General features: G+C 37.6%; 1 protein-coding gene across 11 annotated transcripts in view; it reads left to right on the forward strand.

Moving 5' to 3' along the window:
• The first annotated feature begins 232 nt into the window (after positions 1–232).
• The window catches only part of PALS2 (protein associated with LIN7 2, MAGUK family member), a 113,654-nt gene continuing 88,274 nt past the window's right edge, over positions 233–25,612 (forward strand). For 5 of the 11 annotated variants that reach the window (XR_006197359.1, XR_006197363.1, XR_006197364.1 and 2 more), the window contains exon 1: positions 24,951–25,064. Coding sequence is in view for 2 of the 11 variants with exons in the window: in XM_042920341.1 (XP_042776275.1) it covers positions 25,043–25,064 (22 nt within the window). In the remaining 9 variants the exon portion in view is untranslated. Of the gene's footprint in view, positions 393–855; positions 1,097–10,381; positions 10,477–24,950; positions 25,065–25,612 lie in introns of those variants that run through there. The other 6 variants (XM_042920385.1, XM_042920370.1, XM_042920357.1 and 3 more) reach the window with 5 other exon arrangements.

Below are 25,612 nucleotides of genomic sequence, written 5' to 3' on the forward strand. Positions count from 1 at the left end.
CCGGAGGCGGCGACGCCTCCTCGCGCCCGAGCGCGCGCTCCCCGGCGTCCGGCGCACGCGCGAGGCCGAGGAGGCGCGCGCCCCGGCGGCGGCGGCAGCAACGGCGGCGAGAGGAGCAGGGGGAGGAGGGCGGCTGAGGGGAGGTTGGCCGAGCGCGCGGTGGTGGCGGTGGTGGCGCCGGCGCCGGCGACCGTAGCCGGGGCGGAGTGGGGAGCGAGGGAGGGGGCGGAGGGAGGGGAGGCGGAGAGGAGTGAGAGCCGCATTTCCAATTCCCAACTACGAGCCCCGAGTTTGTAGATGGGGCTGCTCGGCGGCGCCTGCGGCTGAGGGAGAGCAGCGGCGGCGGGCGCAGGGGAGCGGCGGCGTCGCGGAGGCGGCCGAGGTGCGAGCCGGTGAGTTGCCGGGGCCCCCATGCCTCTGGGGTAACGGTCTCGCCGCGCGCCGCGGCCGGCCGGGGGGCGCCCTGTTGCTCGTCGCCGTGCGCCACGCGGGGACCCTGGCCCGCCCCGCCCCCTCAGCACCTGGGCTCGGCGCGCCGGGGGCCCGGGCGGCGGAGGCGGCGCGGGTGGGGAGGGCTGCTCGCGCGCCTGGCCCGGCCCGGCCGGCGCAGAAGGGGCGCGATTTGCCGGGCCCCTGGCTCCCGGGCTGCGGGCGGGCGGGCGGGCCGGAGCGCGGCAACGTGTCTGGCCCATGCTGCCCGCCGGCGCGCGGCTCCCTGCTCTCTCCACGCGCTCCCCGGCGCGGCCCCGGCTGGGGCAAGGCTGGGGCTGGGGGCGCGCAGGGCCCCCTCCAGGCTCTGGAAGCGGTGCGCGGGCGCCGACACCCTCTGCGGCGGGAGTGGCGTTTAAGGCATGAATGGAGAGCCGCGCCGGGGGCGGTAGTTGCTGTGACTGACACCTCCGGGGTCAGTGCCGAGAGGGGGCGATTCCGCCGGCTTCTGGCGTGCTCCCGAGCCCCAAGTTCTTGCGGGAGGAGGCTTTCTGCAACTACTGCTGCTACTTCCGAGGCACGAGACTCCTTTGGTCAAAGTGGTTGTGGGCCGTGCACACGCTGCTCCGGAGGCGTTCGTTGCTGAGGCAGTGTTTTTCGATCCTCGGTACGTTAATATGGAACCAGAAAGGTGCTGGTGTCTTTTGTTTTTTGGGTTTTTTTTTTTTTTTTTTTTTTTTTTGGCGGGGTGAAGGGCCCCTAGGGAGTCGATTGAGGGCTCAAACAGGCCAGTATGATGGCAGGATGTGGATTGGTTGGTGGATTCCCCCCCCTCCCCCCAGAAGGACTTTTTTAACACTTTATTGGGAGTTTAGTCTCAATCTCACCAGCTCCTGAGATTACAGTTGGAGATTATAGCCGTTAAACTTCCATCACTTGGGGCATGCATTTATGTAAGGGGGCTGGGGGCAGGCGAGGAAGGGAATTGAAGGCTGATGGGGAAGCTCAGAAAATTCTCCGCATTACTTGTAAACAGCTTGTTAAGGTCAAGAAGCTAGCCACGTTTTACTCTTTCCTACGCCTTGGGGGATTGTTGGAATTTTACTTTATGCTTCCTGAATTAGTCTTCTTGTAATATGGCTCACAACATTTGAGGTGTGTAAAAATGCTCTTCAATTGGAGTATGGTTTAGCAGCCATTTCTATCCTTGGAATCTTTGAAATGGTCGTTTGGAAACTTATGTATGTCGAATATATTAGGCAAGGTAACTATCAATGCAGAGATAGTTGCGGTACATACGTATAACAACGGACGTCAGGTAATAAATGCTTATTTTAGGTATCTACTGTGGAGTTGTGGTAAGGTATGAGGCCTGATTGTAGTCATATCTTCTGAGGCCTTTTTACAGTAAACAAAGAACTTTTGTGGGTTGTGTCATTTTGAGGTCATTTGTATCGGAAATCTATCATATATTTAAATACCTGTTTAAATATATGTTTGCACTACATGTTACTTTTTAAGGTCCATGTTTCTTTTATTTTAGACTAGGGTTACATAATATTCAAATGGTAACACTTTTAATTGCTCTATTTTGTCCTGTGGGGTTACACAGTAAATATCTTTATGAAAAAACACCACGGGTGTGTGCGTGTGTCCATCTGTCCATCCGTGTGTCCTCATTGATGCTACTCAATTCCTTTTTCACCTGGAATTTTTTTTAATGGATTATTTTACATTCTAGATTAAATAAAATTAAGGTGCTTAAGCAAGTCTGGTAGCACTATATAAGACAGACTCCTTTTTTGTTCTCAGAGCCAACTGTTGGATTTTTTAGAAATGAATCATATTTTTCTTAAACATTTGAGGGAGCAGTTTGCTTTTTTCCTGAGTCTCATTTCAGGCTGAAATTGTTCCAGAAGACTACACTGCCTGCTTCTCTCCCTCCTTCCCCACTCCCCTTCTTTTTAGCTTGGGATAACCAAGACAACCATAATTGTGTTACCTTTTAAAAAGGCTCCTTTTAAATTGAAGTTGAGTATTTACTATATTTTTAAGATATATTTTACCATTTTAATAATTGATGGTTAGAAGACAGCAGATGCTTTAATTAAATACCTTTGACATTTTTGGCGTCGAAGCTTTGTTAGAAGGGAGTAACAGCAAATTATTACTGAGAGTTGCAAATAATACAGGGTAAGTGCTAGTCATAGGCTATCTAATTGTAAAAACACCAAGGAAATAAATATTCAAAGAAACAAGAGGACCCATTTGTATGTTTTACATCACTTACTTTATATAAATTATAGTAGTTCTGGGTGGTTTTTGAAAGAGTGTTTTGCAGAGTAGACATTAGGTATATAACACTGATAATTTTCTTTTCCAAGGTAATTTATTTGGTAAGTGACTAAATTATATCAGAACTCTACTTCGGGTAAATGTGGTTGACTTACAAGGGATATGCTATTTATTTCAGGAAGAATGAACACCTGCCTGTTTTTAAATAATACAAATATTGGGTTGTCTGAAGATACTGTTTATTCCTTAAAAAATTATACTGAGAAAAATTATGCTAGTTTTATTTTACCTGTCAGTTCTTTACTTCCAAAACTAGGCTTCACATTTATGAATATCATAAGAACATATAAACGTAAAATATCTCTTTACTGATGGGTTGCTAGTTTTGAATTAAAGATTTTCTTTCATTTTTGTAGCAACCAGTTTCTGCATAGTGAATCTTGTGGTCATTCTCACAGAAGCTGCAATGATTTCTCCACTCTTCTTATTTGTCTATGACCACTGGGGGGAGACTATACACTTTAGGTTGACCATATCACTCCCTTACGTACACTGGCTGCTAATCATCTCGGGCACTTTGCCAAACTGCTGGCAACGTGTTGAGGAGGATGCGCTTAGAATCAAGTCTTGATCAAGGTGTCTAATGACTTTTTTTTTTTTTTTAACTCACACCACACTCGCAAAGTACCTCTCTTTATAGATTGTGTTATTAACAGTCTACTTTTTGGTCTGTTGTTAAGTGGGCTAACTAACATAATGAAAGATGAGATTCATGAGTACAGTAGAGCTTTCAAAGCCTGACTTAACTGACGTTAATCTTAGTAGCCATGTAGGCTTGATTACTTGCCTAGTTTACACAGAAGTTGTCTGGAAGGATCTGGAGAAAACTCTTTTCTATGAGGTGTTCCATATCTGAACCTCTTCAAACAGGTTGGTCTTCTATTTTAAAAAGCTTTCAGAGGAAGAGATATTAAGGCACCCCTTGTACCCAATTTCACCACAAAGGGAGAAGTTCTTCCTTTTTTTGTAGTAGTAAAGATAAGATTAAAATTCACAACTTTGTTGACTTTGTTAAATTATGCTGTGGCTGTTCTTAGAAGCCTGGTGTCCACTTTTTCTCCTCTGATAGTATTTAACCTAGGCAATGTCCAATTTAGTAATAGTGAAGTATGTTATGTTTATTGTAGCTTAGAAAGAACTTAAATTTTTATGTTCTTCCTTAACTAAGACCTTTGTACATCCTTGATCATAGTAAATAGGATAGAATGTGGAGTAGTCTTTATAATTTTATCATCCTAGATTCTTTTTAAATGGCTTTGCTTTTGTCCTAAATTAAAAAAAAAAATGTTCAACAGGATATTTTCTGCTTAGGAAGTGTTCATTTCTAGCTAACTTCAAGATTGTGTTGAGTACTTGGGGATGGTGATTTCTAAAGGCCTGTTTTGTTAAAGTTATCAATGATTCAAGACAATATGAGAAATACAGTGTGTTTTTCATAAAGCTTGTTATTTTCAAATCCTTTCCTGCCTACTAGTTCCTATACATGAACTCATCCCTATGTACTTCACCATCTCATATCTCTTCTTCTTAGATCTATTACTCCTTTACCGCTTCTTTAACATCCTCCTTATTCACTATATTCTATCTACATAGCCCTACTTTTTGTCCCAGAAATGTAATGGTTTGTTTCTAACTTAGGACTTTGCACTCTGCCTGGAATTCTCTTCCTAAAACATTACATGACTGGCTCCTTTTCATCATTTCAAGTTTCAGTTCAAATATTATCTTCTCAGATAAGCAGTATTATCTAACCACCCCGTAGAATAACACTATCCTTATTTCTTTCTATCTCATTACCTTTAATTTTTTTTTTCCTGCCAACTGCTTATCACTATCTGACATTGTATTTTTATATTATCTGTCTACTCTCACTAGACTGTAAGCCCCATGGAAACAGTAATTGTATCTCTTTTGTTTAACTATATTTCAAGGACTTAAACCTGTTCCTGGCACACAGCTGCTATTAAATAAATATTCCCTCTTTAAGAATCTGAGGTTCTCTCCTTACTCAGCTTTTGGTGTTAAAATGTCCCTTTATGGAATGATTTGAGTAGATGGTAGGCTACTTTTGGCTCTAAGTAATAGAAATTCATCTAACTGGTATAAACAAGAAGTAAGATTTATTATAAAAATGCAGGGAGTATCTGATGAAAAAGGTTGAGACAAAGGACTCCATCTGGTGCCAGAATGATACACTTCATCTCTTTATTCCTCATGCACATTTGCTTCATTTCTTCTCTTGCTGTGGAGGATCACTTTTTCATCCTCTTAATGGAATACGTGGCTGGCAGCATCTCCTGAGTTTTCTCAGTACCATCCTGGATGACAGGAAGGAGATTCATCTAGTACCCATTTCTCCCCAGTTCCACAACTTATGTCGTACTATTAGAACTTGGTGGCATTTGCTGTAACCATGTGAAAAGGGATTGGAGAGACAGCCCAAGTAGATGCTACAAGGATAATTAATGTTCACCCTTTACTACCCCTAGAAGTTTGGTTTCCCTTCTTTTAAATTTTGCTGGTATATAAAGTTAGAAGGTCTGAAAAGCACTGTTGTGGGGATATTCAAAAGAAATGTCCTTTCTTTCATGGTAGGAATTTACAGTTTGGTTGAGGACAATATATATACGTGAAGGAAAGAAGTGATCAAACACAGCATGATGGTAATATAGGAGCTGCGGAAGATATTTGCAACTAGTATTGCAGACAAAAGGCAAACTTCCTTAATATATAATGAATATCTGCAAATTGATAAGAAAAAGAACAACCATAAAGTTAGGCAAAGATTATAGACAGATAATTCACAGAAAAGGAAATCTGAATGATTCCTAAGCACATACAGTAAAACCTTGGGTTGCAAGTAACTTGTTCTGCCAGTATTCCACAAGACAGCAAACATTTCTAATAAATTTTAACTTGATAAACTAGTGATGTCTTGCATTACAAGTAGTACGTGACACCGAATGTCACACGATCACAACTGAGCCAATGGTTCTTCTCTCGCTCGCTTTGGGATTATGAGTGATCGTCTCCCATGCTCAGATACTTGGTCTCAGGCTGCGGTGTTTGGCAGAAATCATTGATTTTTCAGAACATTGGAAGGTGCCCTCAACTGGCAGTAGTGTATTTTTTGTCACTTCAAAGAACCTATGGACAGTCATTTGCTTTTCCATACAAGAGTAAGCTTAGGAATGAAGCTTTCCTTCATTCTAGGTCAGGCTGCCTGCAGATATAGACCCTTTGCTGCCTTATTGCCAGTTTCATTAAATAGAGTAAATGACAAGAGTTTGTTAGTACTTTACTGTAGTCAACATCTGTGCAAGTCTATAAAATGGCCCCCATGCAGAAAAAGGTTGATAAGAAAGGCTACCGGTAAGAAGAAGCAGATGACTATGATGGAAGTTAAGAGGGAAATCATCAAGAAGTATGAACGAGGTATGCAAGTGGCTGAAGTTGTAAGATTTTATAAGAAGATTTTCTATGTCTGCATCTCATCTGTAGAGGAAAAGAAGGTGGTGGAATCCCTCACTTCAAATGAGGTTAGGGAGATGTGTAAAATGTGGGAAACAGTGCAAAATTTTGTAGAAAAGCATCACTCGAATAAGGCTGTAGCATACAAGTGATGAATCTGTTTAACGACCACACAATGTCTCGTTTCTGCGAAATCTTCAAAAGGAGACAAAAAGCAAGTGTCATGGGATAGGTTCCTTATTAAAGCTGCATGAAAAGAAAAAGATTCCATTGAGCTAATAGATATCAGTGATTCCATACATAATAATGAAAGTCATCCTGCATGACTCCCTCACATTAGCCACACAGGTTGTCAAAGGTAAGTGAAGGGTATTTTATTTTTCTTTATATTTTGTATTTTCTTTATTATTTTGTATTATAGTATTGTAATCATTTTTATATGAATATTTTTGGGTTGTAGAACAAATCATGTGAGTTTCCATTATTTCTTACGGGGGAAATTTGCTTTCATATACAAGTGCTTTGGATTACAAGCATGTTTCCAGAACGAATTATGCTCACAAACCAAGGTTTTACTGTATATTCAAACTCATACATAATATAAATTAAATTAAAACTATGAGATACAATTTTCAGAAATTAGACCAAAAGAATTTGATAATACTTTTGAGGAGGATAGACACTAAAAGGTGCTCTCTTTTGTTGCTGGTGGAAATATAAATGAATAGAATTTGATGTGATTGAAGTTTCTGAAGAGTACTGAGGTAAACAGAAATACCTGGAAATATGCATGAATTAATGTAGGTATTTATGGGAGAGGAAAGAATGTACAACTTAATTATCTGCACTCTAACTTGTATTGTTTTATATTTAGCTTTAGTCATGAAACAAGCCCAGGCTAGGGTAAAGCCAACAAGATCACTACCCTTCTCCCCCCCACCAACAAAGGAGATTCCTTTTAGGATCATATTCAGTTTCTATTCCCAGATCACCCCTATCTTTTACCCTAGTGCTCAAGTTTGTTTCCAAATCACTGAGATTTTCATATACTTTGTATCTTTCAGAGCCTAGCACTTTGTTAACTACTTAGTAAACACTTAAGTAGATTCAAGTGAACTGTGGCTCTTCATAGACTCCCTTCACAATTTTATGCTTTTGGAAATCTTTTGTAAAAAGTGATTTAGAATTTCACTTGATAAATGTACTTAAGGTTTTATTATAATAAATGGTCAACAGGACAGTTTCACAAATTGTTTCTAATACATTAGTGGAACTTTACTTTTACATGGTTCTTTTGTTCTATAAAATATTGTCAGATCTTAGTTGGATTAGATATTAAAAGTGGGTAGGGCAGCTTAAGATGCATGGAATTTTTCTAGAAAAATTTGTGAGAAAATAGGGAAATGACTGAGCAGATCAAGGGCATATGCTTAGGAAAGGAAAAGTGTTGAGGGATTAGTTTAGAGAAAGTATGTGGTAGAACCCAGAGGGGCTACATCTTAGGAAGAATTTTCACCTAGGAAAATGCTAAGCTAGTTTAGCTGAGTACATACTTCAAGGATATGACATATACTTTATAATATTTTTATTCTGTAGGTCATTTATCATGATTTGACTTTGGTACAGAGGTTCTCCACCTTAGCAGGCGTCAAATCCTTTAGAGTTACTCTACACCAAAGGATTCTAATTTAGTAGGTCTGGTGTAGGGCCAGATTATGTTTATATTTTTAAAGTCACTGAAACCCAGTATTTGTAAAATACGTTCTGTAAAATATTCTCTTTAATAACCAAATCAGCATAGCTTTTAGGGTCCTATACCATTTACATAACGCTAACCCTAGAATTTGGTCTCTTACCATGATGTTTACTTTAGTCAGATTGGTATCTCTACAAGCATCAAATTGATTTCCATTGCTTTGCTCACTTTCATACTCTTCCCTTTGTAACCTTGTTTGTTCTTTACTAATAAATGTTCAAGCTTGCCTCTCCCAAGAAGCTATCATTGGCTGTCCTCATGCACAACTTATCTTTCCAGTACAGGACAGATTGTAGCACAACACTTACATAACTGTCAAGAACACATCATATAATGGCTGATTTATGTGCTTTCGCTCACATGAGCCTTGTGCATATGTATGCCCAGTTTTACTGTTTGAACATCCTTAATTTTTCTTCTCAGTACCAAGAGCTTGGAGCTTAGTCATAGTGTCAGTGGCATGAACAATGTTATTGAATGCTTATTATATTTTAAGACTATGCTAAATGCTGTCCACACATTTCATCTGCTCATCAGAAACAGATTTTTAAAATCAAAATAAAACTCTTATATATGATTGTGTCAGTTTTCTGTGTCTGCTATAAGAAATTGCCATAAACTTAATAAGTTTAAAACAAAAGAAGTGTATTCTCTCACACTTCTGGAGGCCAGAGGTCTGAAATCAGTATCCCTGGGCCAAAATCAGTGTGTCAGCAGGGCTGTGCTCCCTCAGAGGCTCAGGAGGAGAATCTGTCCTTTGCCTCTGTCATGTTTCTGATGGCTACCAGCATTCTTTAGCTTGTGGTTGCATTGTTCTAGTCTTCAAGGGCAGTATTTCAAGTCTCTTAGCTCTGTTCTTACCACCTTCTGTGTGCATGAGAGAAGGAAACCTCTCCCTTTGCCTTTCTTTTATAAAGACCCATATAATGGCATTTAGGGCCCACATAATGATCCTTAATAATCTCCATGTCACAGGATTTCCAATCACATATGCAGACTCTTTCTCCAAATACGGTAACGTTTCACAGGTTCCAGGGACCAAGACCTGAGTATCTTTGGGGGACCATTATTCAGCCTGCTATAGTAATAATTTAAGTAGTCCAGAAAAGGATTGCTGGTAAAAGTCTTTATGCCCCATTCCATCCCTCTCTTTGTAAGTCAGTATTTCTTAGCCAGGGATAGATTTTGCTGCCTTCTCACTCCCCCAGGGACATTTGGCTGTTATAACTGGGAGGCCACTTATCAGACGCCAGGGATGGGCCTGGCCCATCAGTGTATGGGACAGACTGCCATGGCAAAGAATTATCCAACCCTACATGTCATAGTGCTGAGATTGAGAAACACTATTTTAAAGTTAACTATTGCCAGGATTTTCTTGTGTATCTATCATTCTTGAAAAAAGCTATATATTTGTATCAGCACATGTTATGAGTAAAACCCCCTAATCTGAGTTGATTATGACTAGTGGTGGTTGTGGTTGATTGAAAGTTGACTTAAGTGAGGGGTCATTAAAAAATGATTCACATGTAGTTTAATATATTTTTACTTAAAAATATAAATATACATTCATGTGCCAGTCTTCTTTGAGTATGTATCTTTTGCCTGGAGCCCTGGGTCATCATTCTTCTATAAATTAGCGCATTATCACCAATTCCTAGCTTTGGAGCAAGAACTTAAAAGTTTATGAAAGAATCTGAGTGTAGGATCCTTGTATGTTTTATTACTCCTCAGTTGTTTATAGTTGTTTTATGTTTAATTATACAGATCACTCTTGGTTTTCTTGTTGTTGTTTGGTCGTTTGCTTTCTTCGGGTCTCTCCAAAGCATTCAACTTGATTCTCATATGAAGAACAATATAACTCCATGGTCTTGTATTAAATACAATTGTGTGTGTGCATGTATTTTACACACACACACACACACACATATATATATGTAATAGAAGTAATACGTATGTGTAATATGTTATATATAAAGAAATTCTGTTTTGTCTAACAGCTCCCCAAGATACTGGGAATACTACTCTCCATTGCAGCTAATTTGCATAGCTTCTAATCTGGCAGTATGATGAGAACTCATATCCTAGTTGCTTCCAAATTTTTGGAAGTTGTAGAAAATTCTGTTTTAATACTGTAATTACAGTTTATAAATTATAGGATGTTACTATAAATACTTTATTGTTATTACCAACTTAATGCTTGGGTTACTTTTTTACTAAAGGAAACATTGGCTTTTCATTATTATTTGGAGTTTTGCTTATTAGCGAAATATTTTCACTGCTTATATAGTTTATTATTAGCGTGGCAAAAGAGCTTGAGGCATGGGTTGTAATCCCAGTTTTTCTAACTTACAGCTCTTTTACTTTGTTCAGGACACAGAGCTTTACCTGGTACCAGACAGTAAGCTTGCTGGCAGACATGTCTCGTGTTACCACTGAACTCAATATACCTCGTCTCTAAAACAGAGGTTAGAATATCTATAGTGTTACTATAAGATTTTAATTAGATAATATAAGTGTCCAGCACAGAGCCTGGTACATTTTAAGTGTTCAGTAAATGTCAGTATCCTTTCCATCACCTACCATTAGGTTCAGTGTTATATGTACACTGAAAAATATTTGTTGAATAATGTTTTCAGTTGCCTTTGCCTGATTCATAACTTTGTTTTTTTTTTTCACTCTGCTATGAGCTATGTGTCATTCAGTAAATATTTTTTTAAAAGAGCTTTGCTTTTAAAGTAGTCCAATGAATTATGTGCTGTTAACTAAAGTTAATAAGTCTTATTTTTACATGACATTTAAGTGTGTTTACAAGATGAAGATATGAACTCAAAGATCCTTCCAACATAATCTGAAGAGTTTATAAAACTCACATAGCCCTTATTTTTCTTCCTGCTTTCCCTCTAAAAGTCTACAGAAGTAAATAGTGTTTGGTAATGTAGCCTTTTTTTTTTTTTTTTTTGAATGAAGAGAATGACCGTGCTTGTAATATGTTCCTAATTGTTCATTATCACATAATAGGAATTTTTTTAGTATCTTGTATGAATGTGGCTGTCTTCAGGTGGATTTGTCTTTTTGTATTACCTAGAATATATATGTCCGTGTACATATAAAATGTTTTACGGCAAATTTAGCTTTACATAAAATTATATGCCTTTTTATTCATCTGGTAAATGCCCTTCTATTTGGGACTTTGATGTAAGAAACGTAGGTAACTGAGTTAAAGAAATTTAATTCATTCAAGTTCCTTATTTCAGAAATTAAACAATGGTCATGCACATTTGTATGTAAGTTGATTCAGATGTTTTTCATTTTCTTTCTCAACCGAGTAATCTTTTGGAATGGGGGATAAATGAAAAACACTTTAAACAATGTGTTAAGGTTGGAACACCTATTAAGGCAAAAGTAGGCAAAGTACTCCCTGGATGCCTCATCATTCTTAGCATTAGGTTCTTGAAAATCCAAAGGTAGACAGATATTCCCTGAAGGAATTTAAGATGTTATGGGGGAAATAAGGTTAAGGAGTTTGTGATTGTGAACGAACCCTTTAAAAATCTTTATAGACTTCTAATGTTCATCCAATTAAAACCTTAAATAAAATATATCAAACAGATTATCAACATTTTATGCAATTAAATTTGGAAATACCACGTACTATATAGTTATTTTCCATTTACTCCTACTTTCTTGAAAGAAACTTTTCAGATTTCCAATCTAGGGGGAATGGGCTGGGCATTTCTTAAAATTTTTAAGCATTTTTTAGGGTGTCTTATAAAAAAGTGTCTTTCTTATTTTCACTTAAAAGTTACTCCAACTTGTAGTTCCAACTGTTTGCTCTAGAGATAGCATAACTTGGATATTTAAATTAAAAAAATAAGCTTTTAGTAACCTTTATTTAACTCAGCTTGCTAGAGCTGAGTGGGTATTTATAGTTCTACCCATGATAATTTCATGCTAGCACTCATCAGAACATAACATAATGTAACACTGACTTGGCTTGTCCTTCTCATTCTCATATCCTTTCTCTCCTTCCCCAAAGACTTTTCAGATTGAAGGCTGGAAATTTGTTTTGCTCCTTCTTCTGTCTCTTCTAAGAGCACACTGAAAATACCTTCTCTTACTCTGTCGTCTCTTTATTTCCCTTCTCTTTTATCTTCCAAACCTGCAGTTCCCCCTTTTCCCAAAATACCTCCAAAAAGAGCACCTTAGAACTCATTACAGTCAAGTAGAAATTTTCACTGAAAGTAAATGTGTGTATATATGTATATACTGGAATTTCACACAATAAAAAGGTTACTGTATATGGTTTATGTGAAGAAAGAAACTGTCTTTGCATCCGCTCAGCCAAATATTGTCCCATGCTCATAGGCTGTGTTTAATATTTATTACTGAAATTAGGAAGCACAAATTACCATATAAATAGCATTTTATCATGTGCAGCTAAGTTCTGAAAGAGTTTGAAGTTTAGGAAAAGAAATTCTCGTCTGTAGGGAGGGACTTTGCTACTCACTTGATTGAATTAATTTTGAGATGAGTCCTTTCAGCTCTAAACCTTTGATTCTAAAAGAGCAAGAAGTGTGTTATAAATCGATTAGGTATTGAATAACTAAGAAAAAAGAACACTGTTGGGTGGGGTAACATCAGTGAAGGCATTTAAGTAGGAAGAGATGTGTTTATGCGTATACAAAGTAAAAAAGAACAATGGTTAGAATAGTTTATATTAGAGAATAGAGGAATTAGGCTGAATAGATAAAAAGCTAGATTTTTAAAAGAAAAATTTAAACATTCCCAGATAATAAAAAAAATTTCTAATCTAGTATCATCATTAAAATGACATTTTTACATGATCTGTGTGATAGTTTTGTGCTGGGTGAGTTACAGTGAAGAAGAGAATAGTGGAAAGAGACTTGCAGTGATAATTAAAAAAAAACCTTTTTTTAATGTTTATTCATTTTTGAGAGAGAGAGCGAGCAAGTGGAGAAGGAGCAGAGAGAGAGGGAAACACAGAATCTGAAGCAGACTCCAGGCTCTGAGCTGTCAGCACAGAGCCTGACCAGGAGCTCAAACCCACGAACCGAACCGTGAGATCATGACCTGAGTGGAGGTCGGACGCTTAACCGACTGAGCCACTGAGGCACCCCTCTTGGAGTGGTAATTTAAAGGAAATAAGCTTGAAAGTGGTGGCAGAAGGAATGAGGAATGAGAGTTGGATACAGGGAAATTATGAGTTCCCTGTGTCCAAATGACATAAAGGGGTGTCTTGATGTTTGCAAGGAATTCCTAGGCAAAGGACAGTCCCTGGATCTTCAGGGTTTGGGGATCTTTTCCCAAGGTAAGCCCTGATCTTGTTTAAAGGTTCATTTAGGTTCTTATTTTTTAAATAACTTTTTGTACTCCTTAGATTTAAGCAATTTATTCTTAACTATATTTGACCGCTTTATTATTATTAAAGGATGGAGATGTCTTTTGCAATCACTTACCTGGGTATTAGTCACATTTCATTTATCCCTGCATAAAATACTGTTAAGTTCAAAGGAAAGATATTTACAGTAAGGATGATGGGTGAGCTATGTGGTTGCCATGGAAGGGAGGGGCAAAGGAACTGTAAATATTAGGGAAAAGGGAAACTTAGAAAATCAAGATGCTTAGGGGTGCCTGGGTGGCTAAGTTGGTTAAGCGGCTGACTCATGATTTTAACTCAGGTCATGATCTCACGGTTCATGGGTTCGAGTCCTGCGTCAGGCTCAGTGCTGACAGCTCAAAGCCTGGAGCTTGCTTCGGATTCTGTGTCTGCCTCTCTCTCTGCTCTTCCCTTGCTCACATTCTGTCTCTGTCTCTCAATAATAAATAGGCTTTAAAAGTTAAAAAGGAAATCAAGATACTGATAGGAAGATTATAAGAATACTAAAGAATTTTAAAACATTTTAAAAGTATTCAAATACTTGAAAGAATGTTAACATACACATTGTTTAATGCATCTTTCAAGTATTTGAATACTTTTAAAATGTTTTAAAATTCTTTAGTATTCTTATAATCTTCCTATCAGTATCTTGATTTCCTTATGGTTTCACTCTTATGTGGATCCTGAGACACGTAACAGAAACCCATGGGAGAGGGGAAGGAAAAAAAAAAAAAAGAGGTTAGAGTGGGAGAGAGCCAAAGCATAAGAGACTGTTAAAAACTGAGAACAAACTGAGGGTTGATGGGGGGTGGGAGGGAGGGGAGGGTGGGTGATGGGTATTGCGGAGGGCACCTGTTGGGATGAGTACTGGGTGTTGTATGGAAACCAATTTGACAGTAAATTTCATATATTAAAAAAAATAATAAATAAATAAATAAACAATGTTAACATTAAAACAATGTTAGAAGTTGTGGGCAAATGAGAGAAGTATGTGACTTGATTTTTATTATTAGATAACACATGTAAAGTATGGTCATGGGCTTTCCTCTCTGACATTTTTTTTTTTATTTCACTAAACACTGTATAGCAAGTACTTATTTTCTGTATAGAGCTAAATTATTATGAGACATTTACTAGGTGAGCAAGAAAATTGGATGATTTTGATGTTAGAAATATCAAACTGTATTAGCTTTGTGCATCTATTTGCGTTATTTAAAATATACAATTGATTCCGGGGCAATTTTGCCTCCCACAGGACATTTGGTAATATCTGAAAACAGTTTTAATTGTCACATTTGGGGTGGAGGTGGGAGTGGGGATGCTTGTTAGTGTCTAGTGGGTAGAGGCCAGGGATGCTGCTAAATAATTTATAGGACAACCCCACATAACAAGGAAATATCAGAATGTCAGTAGTGTCGGGTATAGCTCAGTGGTAGAGCATTTGACTGCAAAATGTCAGTAGTGACAAGATTGAGAAATCCTGGAATACAGAGTAGGCAAATTCTCCTGTGGGCAATTCTAGAAACCTATCAATTTCTTCTTTTTTTCTAGGATTGACCAGATACTGTCTTGCTGTTAACATACTTTTTTTCAACTGCTTATAGTACACTTGTCACTATTTTCCTTATTGTGTTCTTATCCTAAGGGTATATCTTAAGCACTTTAATTAGACAAATATTTCCAGTAGTTCTACCCCTCTTGGGGTAGTTTTTTTCTACTAACCTTGTGTATCTTTTGTTTCCTTTCATTAATTTAATTCTTGAGGGATCGCTGTTTCCAAATTGTGAGAGCCTCTTGATGTGATTTCCTAAGTACTTTCTTTTAACAGGGATTTTTATGTGCTTTAAGGTGCTTTATGTCCCAGGTTTGGGCTGAGCTAGTTCTTGAGTCTAGGTTTTTTCTGATAGTGTTTGCATCTGTTCTAACTTTTTTATGCAGGATTTTTTTTTTTTTTTTCTGGCAGCATTTGAGCCTTTTCTAATTTTTCTATATACAAGAAGTTTGTTTAAATAAAATTCTTAGCTGCAAAGAAAAAATCACTTAGGAGTTATTTCTTTTAGAATAATTTTATCCTTGCTTAGAGGTAAAGATTGCCCTACATACAAACAGCTATATATGAAAAGGTTTTAGAATAGTTTTATAATGATAAGTGGAAAACATTGAAATTCTAGAGTGAAGGTATGCAAAGTTTTTTATTTGGTGTTATTGTTAAACAGTGCAAAATAATTCATTGGAATATAAAGATAAAAGTTGAATGAACATATCACTGATGGAGAAAGATACTTTGAAAGAACCTTAACCCATCTTAGTTTGGTGTTGATCTAAACATATTGGTCTTTTAGTAAAATATAAGTGAAGTATACCTTGTATACAAGCTACTCTATGTAAAATAAAGAAATTGAGAGGGAAAGCAAAAGTATAGAGAAAACTATTCTGTAGTGGTCAGGGTGTGGTGATAAAAAGGGAGAAAGAGAGAAGAGTGAGCGAGAGAACATTGCCCCTCAAAGATGACAAATTCTCAAAGTCGTGGAGTAAGTGCAGGTTTTCTTTTTAGTAGACAACTTTTTGTCTGCTTCTAGTACATATAAATTATATTTTCATCTTCCATTTTCATCTGTGCAAGTGTTTCATTAATTGGCCTTTATAAAATCTAAAACTGATCTTCCTGTTCACAGGCATCATGTCCTCACTGCATGAGCACACAACCCTCATCAGTAAGCTTATTTTAATTGTGGAGATGTGTTAGCTAGGAAACATTTACGTATTTAAAGAGATTTCCCTTCTGAGTCTAGGAATTCTAGGGTAGTCGAGTACACAGTGTTCATGTTCTGATCAATCCAGTTTATATGGAGGGAGGGATTTTATGTTGGCCAATGAACAGGACAGCTTTTCCTCCCTAGTAATTTATGATAAACTTGTTTTAATCAACTTTTGAAAAATACTGTTACATGGTAAAGAGTTAAAATAATACAGAAAAATGAATGTGCAGTGAAAGCTAAAAATTTCTGTTCCCGGTCTTCATAGAGTTAATCATTGATAACAGTTTTAGATTTAGTTAGTAAAGTGTTTCTCAACAATTCATAATTGGCATTTTGGCAGTACTGTTTTGTATGGTGTTGTCCTGAACACATCTTAATGCTTAGTGCCCCTGTTTCTCTGCCACAGCCATTGGGGCATCAAAAATGCCCTCACGTACTTCCAAATGCTCCTTGGAAAGGGGGTGGAACTTACCCTGGATGAGAGTATTGTCATTATTAAAATTATTCCACGTGTCTTAGAAAACATGTCTTTTTTCCATTTTACACAGTAATTATATTGACTCCAGTATAAAAGAAGAATATTTGAGCACACATGTACTTCTCAAGGGAGGCTTTTTCTTGGGAAGAACTGAATGTCTTAGATTACAATGTTTATTCAATCTTATCTGCTTTCCTTTATGACAGTGTTACTGTCTTGTGTTTTCAATTACTTTTTTTTTTTTTTTTTTTTTGAGTGTTCTGTGGTTTTTGAGTTGTGAGCTCATGCTTGGCTGGGTTTTATTGAAAGGTTTCTGTACAGCCTGATTAAAGAGCACATTCCTCCAAGGAAGATTTGCTAAGGCTTTTCTTTGGCATCTTTGTAAATTCTCAGCTCATGGTTTTCTGAACTTGGTAGGTGTATTGGAACCCTGAATCCTTGAGAGTAGGCTGTGGTTACAAATTCTCAGGCAATATTTTCCCCTAATATGGAATCCAAGCTAAGACAAGCTAATGCCCTCATTGTCTTTCGTGACCAGCAGGCACGTCTTTGCTGGGCCACTCTTTTACAAGGTGGGGGTTAACCCTGTAAGGTCCCAGCCTTATATGGAGGGTCTCATATGCAATTCTCCATTTTGAGCAAACTAAGGCCTAAGCTGCTGCCTCTGAACTTCTAGGTACTAACATCTGCAAACCCTAGAGGAGCCAACCGGTCTTTTATCCTCTTCATGTGGGCTCATGGAGATTTTCTTGGGGATTTGTTTTGTATTTGAGAGGATGTTTTTGTTATTTAGCATTTCTAGCTGTTTTGTAAATGAAGGAATTATTTTCAGATTATCAAGCCTAATTTTTTGCTGGACCTCCAGGCCTCAGTTATCTGTTTTCTAACTTCCGGGAATTTCCTAAAATTTCTGGTTTGGCTAACCTCTTTGACTTCTTTCCCACCTCACCTCCAGTATTCTTGGCATTTTATTCTTTTTTTTTTTTTTTTTTTCTTTAATGTCCATTTTTGAGAGAGTGGGAGGGAGGGGCAGAGAGAGAGGGAGACACACCGTCTGTCAGCACAGAGCTCGATGCAGGGCTTGAACCCAAGAACTGTGAGATCATGACCTGAGCTGAAGTGGGATGCTTAACCAACTGAGCCACCCAGAAGCCCCTCTTGGCATTTTATTCTTTTTAAAAAGTGTTTTTCCTGTCATTTCACTGTGACCTCAGGAGGAGAAAATGTGGGCATGTGTGCTCAGTCTTCCATTTTGGCTGGCAGCTTCTCTGTTTTTAGATCTAAGCTCATTAGGGCTAACTGATGAAAAGTAAATCTCTATAAATGCCTTTTCATTTAACTTTGATTTTTTAAGTTTGAACTTGAAGAGCATGATCTTTGGTTATAAAAGAGGTGAAGGGGCAGGGATGGAAGATAAAGTTCAGACCATTCACTGTCCAAGTTGAGCAAGGTCTTCCTGGGCTGGGGAACAGTTGAGGATCCTACCATAATGTCTAAACGTACACGGCATATCCACATTACAAAAATGAGAAACCATAGTTGTAAAATTATGTGCAGTAAATGGTAACTTCAGTATGCATGTCTGGCATAATACTAAGAATTAGAGTTCAAAGATAAGTAAGATGCATTTCTGCCCTCAGCCCACTAATTTTGTGGTGGAGACACGTAAATGAAAATACAGTCAATTTTCATTATTCATGGTAGTTATGTTTTAGAAATTCTTTGTGAACACTGAATTAGAAAATATTGCTTTTAGAGGAAACTTCAGGGTTAGATTCTTATGAGCCTCTGATCACATTTTTATTAACTGGTCAGTGCATAACCGTGTTATTTGTGTTTTTTGTTTAAAGACACCTTAACATGTGTTGTTGATTCATTAACATTGAATGGTCAACAGCAATAACTCATGCCTAAAGGAAGCTCATTGAACACATGTATTTTCTGTGCAAGGCACATCATCAGGCTTCTTGTCCTTAGGAACACTAAACAGCACTTAAGCATTATGCTTGGGGGACATTTTCGACAGCAGAATCACCACAAAAAAACACAAAAATGTGAAAAACATGGCACTAAATAAACTGTGAAAAGGATCCTTGTTTTTAGTGTGAGAGCTGAAACAAAAGGGCAGAGTGTTTCCTTGTTGGACCTATGCTGGGGATGCACACACTGGACACATTTTTTGCCTCTGTGCCTGTCTGCAGGTAACCACAAAAGCACTCCAAGTATTGACTTTAGGGTTAAAAATAAATTTCAGCAAATAGGCAAATTCATAAATACAGAATTCATGAATAATGAGGATTGACTATACTTATACAGTAAGTGTTGTAATTCTAAATCTGCTAGGATGGGTCAGAAAAGGCTCCATTTGAGACAATTAAGATGAAGCTACAGCAAAATGAAGCAGTGGATTTAGGGACTAGCAAATGGCCTAGCGTGGCCAGAATTAAAAGGGCCCCTCCAAGGGGGAGCAGGAGAGCATGTTTGAACAGTTACAGGGGAAAATGTGAGGGCTTTGTGCCATGTTAAGGAATTTGTATTTTATAGATGATAGGGAACCAGTGAGTGATATTAACCTGGGGATAAACATGGTCATATTTGTATTTTTTAAAATTTATTTATTTTGGGGGGGGGGGGGAGAGAAAAAGACGTGAATGGGGGAGGAGCAGAGGGAGGGAGATAGAGAATCCCAAGCAGGCCCCAAAGAGGGGCTTGAACCCACAAACTGTGAGATCATGACTTGAGCTGAAACCAAGAGTTGAACACTCGCCCAGCTGAGTCACCCAGCTGGCCCTTATATTTATATTTTTGGAAAGCTCACTCTAATGGTGATATGGGGGATAGATGAAGGAAAATAAATAGAATGTTGTGGAAGTTAAGGTGAGAGATGAGAGAATGAACTAAGGCACTGACTGTGGAGATAAAGGGATATATATGAAAGATACTACACTGAAAGGTCTTGGCAGCAGGTTAGCTAGAGACAATAAAGGAGATTGACAAGGTGTACCTGGGTGCCATTACCTGAGATAGGAAATATAGGAAGCAAACCAGATTTAGGAAGTAATGCAATACATGGGTACATTGAGTTTATAGTACCCATAGAACATCTTTACAGAGAGGTAGGCAAGGAGATAGGAGTCTGAAACTCAAGAAATAGAACTTTGAACGGCATTAGCACATATTTCTGAATTGGTTGATAAATATCTGAGTGCCTACTGTGTGTCAAGTTATTGCCCTAGCGCCAGAGGAGATAAAATGACTGAATTTTTAGTGAAGGGAGACAGACAATAAGCAAAGGTACTTCAGATAAGCACTCTGATGGATACAAACCTAGTAGGAGGGAGAGTGCCCAAGTGTGTGTGTGTATGTGGAAAAGGCTAGTTAGGATTGAGTGTTTAGGTTGTTTCTGGGGAGGTAACATACTGAGACAAATGAGAGAGGAAGGATATATGTGTGGCTATCTGGGAATCCTTTCAAGCAGAGAGAACAGAAAATGGTAAAGATGAGAAATGGGAAATTAACTAGGCCTGTTTGAAGTACAGAAAGCAGGCCAGTGCGACTGAGGATAAGCAGATTGGGGAGAGATTGTCAAGGGTGAACTCAGCGGGGCACACAGAGTGCCAACTCGTGAAGGCTGGTGTAGGCCATGGTCAGGATTTAGAGCATTTTATAAGTGCAGTGAGAAACAATTGGACAGTTTTGGCAGAACAATAACAAAATCTTTTTTATGTTTTAAAATAATGTTTCTAGCCCCTCTGGAAAATACTGTTGAGAACTAGAGTGAAAGTAAGTGACCAGTTGAGTGGCTGCTGCAGTAAATAAGCAAGAGGTGATGGTGGTTAGAGTAGTGATGGCAGTGGAGCTGTGAGAAGGTCAGGTTTTAAGTCCATTACTTAAGATTACTTTTCTTCAATCACCTCCGTCATGGCTGAATTTAAAAACCATTTTATTACTGGTTCTGTTATGAACTCTAGGTATTTTTGTAAGTGTATTATCTTGAAAAAAGAAACTCAATGAAATTTATTACCATAAAATAACCTAGTTTTCAGATACTAAAAAATATTCAAATTTGCATATTTAATAAGATCGAGCAGTGATCCTATAGTCAGTCATATTTCAGGTTTATTAGTGCTTATTGTATAAAAACATTTTCAGATAGTTCAACTAGTTTAGTTATAACAACTACATATTTTCTTACAATAAGTAATGAAACTTTGACCTGCTTTGTTAATTAGTGGTGAGGTCAGTAAAAATATTCAAAACAGGACTACTACACTGTGAGAGTAAATTAGGGACAGCGCTATTTACTTGAGCTGTTTAAAAAATAAATCTCTGTAGATCTAGCTTTTCTCTGGATGAGCTCTGCACTTTAACCAGATACTTCTAGACATAGTCTGGAGCAGGGGCCAGGGTGGGGAAAGATTGGGGCTTGGTAGACTAGTTAAGAGAATTTTAAAATAGTCTGTGCAAAAGAAGATAAAAACTTTAAACCAAAGGTCTGAGAGTGGAAAATTTGAAGATGATGAATTTGAGACTTTGATGAAGCAGAATAAAAATATTTGAAAGAGAATCAGATATCTAGAAGTTAGGGAGAAGAAAGAAAATCAGATGGCTTTGAGATTTTAAGCTTTGGAGAATGGGTGGATGGTAATGTCATAATAGGTAGAATATATAGTAGGAAGAGTAGGTCTCAGTTAGGTGAGTGAGTAGTTTTGAAAATGGTAAATCGAAAGCACCATCTTTGGGACGCCCAAAGAAAGTATGTTAAGGCAGTCAGAGAAAGGTGAGTGCTGTCACTAAGATTTGAAAATCATGTTCATATAGAAACTAGTTACAGTTCTGGAAGTGAATGAGATCACTCAAGAAAAGAATGAAAACCCGAAGGATGTTAAAAGCAGTGATGGTTGTCCTCAAACAGGATGAGGACAGATTATGTAACTGATTTATCAGTAAAGTCATTCCTAAATTTATTTACAAAGTTTGGAGAGAATAGTGGCTGGGGAAGCCAGAAAGCAGTGGCTGAGATGGGAAGGGTAGAGAACTGAACTACTCTTTAGAGGAGCTTGGTGGGGTAGGAAAAGGACAGAGAGAGGGTATGATTTAGGGAAGAGGGAAGTGGGGTTCTAAATAGTTATTTAAAAGAATTATTACTGAAGGATGAGGTAGATGTTAGCACATTTACAAAATGTTTAAGTATAAAGTGAGGAAAAAATAGTGACAGTGTAGGAGAGAAATGACCTTTGTTTCATGGTCCCACAGTGGGCGAGAAGGATTTGATTCATTGCAGCCTTGTAGGAGAGGAGGGGCATATTTTCTTCTGACCTTGGAAAAAAGGAAGGAAAGAATGGTGCTGACATATCTGATTCTAGAAGTGGAGGGAAATTTCAATAAATCATAAATGATACCATTTTTTTCCTTTTGTCTTCTAAAAACATCATCTGTTGGCAGTTTAGTGTAGTGAATGTTTGAAATGGGAGTATGGGAGAACCCAAGAAGGGGCAAAATAATGGAATTGTGCAGCAGTATTTGGGACCTTGCTGTTTTTTGGAGAAGCAGGGAAGTTTGAAAACCTGGGGAGAAGAATACATAAGAGGACACTAAAATGGGGGAAAGAGCTGTGGACATCAGAAGTGAAGAGAGAGGAAGAGAAATTTGATTCCCTGATGATTTTGTCTAGGGCTACCTATTTTGAAATGAATGACGGCAAGCTTGCCAGAACACTGGGTGACTCTTTTCACTCAGTCTAAATGTAAATAAACTACATCATTAATAGCATTTTATCAAATCAGAGCATATGAGGGAAGTTTTGTTAAAGCAGAAAACTATCATTACAGAAAAGGACTTGTAAAACATCCTGCAATATTTGAAACTATTATGTAACCTTTAAAAAGAATTATGAAAGACTAAATTACCATATTTTTAGTTCATTTTGTTACCAGTATTCTCAAAACATGGTATGTAGCTCAATCCTTAGCTGCTAAGAAATGAAGTCTGGTAAGGATATCCAGTTGTGTCCAGTGTTTATGCTTGCCATAGGGAAATACACAATAAGATTTAAATAGTAACAGTGTTCAATTGTTATTTCATCTATTTGGAGTACTCTTTCACCACTTTGAATATATTGCATGTTCTTTAAATTTCTTATAACCAGAAAGTCTTCCAGATAATAAATGTGAGGTAACAACCTAAAATAATATTTTCATTTTGGATGGGATAGAATTTGCTCCTCTTACCAAGGTAGGGCCTCTTTGGACTTTGTAAATTTCTAAAATTTTGTTAAATAATTAGTAAAGCTAAGGCTATGCAAGGTTTTCTTCTGGACCTGTAAAATCAAAATCTTCTAATATTTGAACTATGTTTTGACATTCCTGTTGCTAGGACTCCCCATGTGGGGAGCTGGTGTCCCTCTGTGTTTTCACATGAGCATTCCTGCCCAGAGGACATGACTGAGTGACATTATATCTTTGAGAATATTTCCCACTTTTTTTTCACCATCAAAAATAAAGTTTTGTGCTTTAATGCAGTGCCTTGTAATGTTTTGCTCAGTGCTTTAAAGGCTGGTGTAAGTACAAATGGACACAATCTGAGAGTGCTAAGACACAAAAATACTCCAAATTGATGGCTAATTCTAGTAGCTTGTAAAATATCTTTGCATAGAGAGATCTGTGTCATTTTATTATATTATAATCTGAATTGTACTTGAGTACAGGTCAATGATTTTTAAGTCCCAGTTTTTTGTTAGAGTGGAATTGGTAGGTACAAGTTAAAGAAAATGATTTGAGGGGCACCTGGGTGGCTCAGTCAGTTAAGCGTTCGATTTTGGCTCAAGTCATGATCTTGCATTTGGTTCATTTGAGCCCTGCGTCAGGCTCTGTGCTGACAGCTCAGAGCCTGGAGCCTGCTTCGGATTCTGTGTCTCCCTCTCTCTGCCCCTCCCCTGCTCCTTCTCACTCGCTCGCTCTCAAAAATAAACATAAAAAAAAATTTTTTTAAATGATTTAGGTTGACATTAGATACACATGGCAGTAAGTAGAAGCAGTTTTATGATGAGTCAAATAAGATTGACTAAAAAATTCCCTTTTATTTAGGTTAAATCTTTATACTTAAAGATGTAAAGAATATTCATACCTTTTGAAAATTGAAAATATTCTTTGTAGGCTTTTAAATGTTGGTTTTATTTTATTGTTAGGTTGAGTGGAATATTTTACTAAAATATATTTAAATATGTTAAATATGTTTAATGAAGCTTATTTTCCAAGGACAACTTGGTCATCCTCGCCTTCAAAGAAAAAGTCCTATTTGTTTTTAACTCTGAAAGAATGGTTATAATTCTCTGATTTTTCTGGACTCAAACTGGCATTACGACTTATACATGAGAGTTGTATTTTTTGTACTTTTTAAAAATTAAAATTGTTAGTGTACATATAGATGAAAGACTGACAGTACTTCTCAATTTTATCTCTATTTCTTGCTCCCCAGAGGCTACTACTTGAATTTTTTAAGATGTCATGCTTATGCTGCTGCTTCTTGATTTGTTGATTTTAACCATTATTGAAGATGAGGATTTAGCTCTTTCCCACTCTCCTCCTACTCTCTCTGTCTATACACACTTTTGATTCCTCAATTCTCCCAGTGTAATTATATTAGTAATTTTTATTAGATCAGTATTTATTAACTGATCCATTAGTAAACTATAGTTACCTTTCTCCATTCTTATATTTTTATTCAAGTTATTATTTGCTTAGTTCTGTATATATACTACTTATCGATAATCCAATCCCCAAATCTCTGCTAGTTTTCTAAATCACCTTTCAGTATGTTCATTCAAATTTATCAATTTTATTTTCTTGAAGATGTCACTCCTGGAGGCTTCTGACCTGTTGAATATGGACTCATTATTCTCTATACCTGATACACACTTGTCATCTTCTCCTGAGAATTACTTTTGCCTTTCTCCTAGTTTGCGTCTTCTAGTATCTCTTGGTATCTAACGTCTTTCCTTTTCTATGTTGCTCCTTTGTTTCATGCTTACAGAGCAGCACACCTTTGTTTGTCTTTAAATCGTAGAAAAAGTGTTGTGGTAGATTAATTTTATGAAACCGTATAAGCAAGTCTGAAAATAATTTTTAACTGTCCCCACACTTGATTGATAGTTTGTCAAGGTAAAGAATTTTAGGATGGAAATGTTTTTAAATGCATCACTTAATTATCTTCTATCTTTAGATGTCATTATTGAAAAGTTTAAAAGCACTTTGATTCTTGATTCTTGACATGTGAGTGTGGTTTTTGTTTTTCCTTTGTCCCTAGTGTTGTGAAATCTCACAGTGATGTCTCGTGCTATAAGTCTATTTTCATCTGTTTCACTGGGAGCTATATGCCCCATTTAGTCTAGCAACATAATGTTTTCCAGAACCAGAAGCAGTAAGTATTTCAATAACATTTTCCTCCCCTCCAGGAGGAAAATTTATTCTTCTTTATGTAACTCCTCTTAGATGCCCTCTATCAGGTCGTGTAATTCTCTTCTATTTTTCCTGCCTCTGTGCTTTTCTACTTCTTTGGTTTTTCCCTGAATTTATCTTCCATGATTTCTACTGAATTTTTTATTTCTACTTTTGCATTTTTTGTTGTCTAAGAGTTCTTTTGTTTCCTCTGGATGTTCCTCTCCTAGAGCAATCTTATTCTGATCTCATGAATGCAATATTCTCTTCTTTCTCTGAGAATGTTAATGATGTTGATTTTCTTTGCCCTGAATAGTTTCATTATTCCAAGTCAACTTTACCTGTTTGATTGTTTATTCTGGTCTGTATCTTTCATGTTATAGGCTTTTCTCAGCATCTAATATCCCAAGGTTATTGGTTCATTGTTAAGAGTGGAAAACTAAAAACATAAAGCACATTTTGCATTTTGAGCTTCTCTGTAGACATTGTATGACTTGATTGGGGGTTTAATACGTGAGCTTGATATCTATG

The sequence above is a fragment of the Panthera leo genome, chromosome A2, assembly GCF_018350215.1.
Source record: "Panthera leo isolate Ple1 chromosome A2, P.leo_Ple1_pat1.1, whole genome shotgun sequence".
Taxonomy (NCBI): Eukaryota; Metazoa; Chordata; class Mammalia; order Carnivora; family Felidae; genus Panthera; species Panthera leo.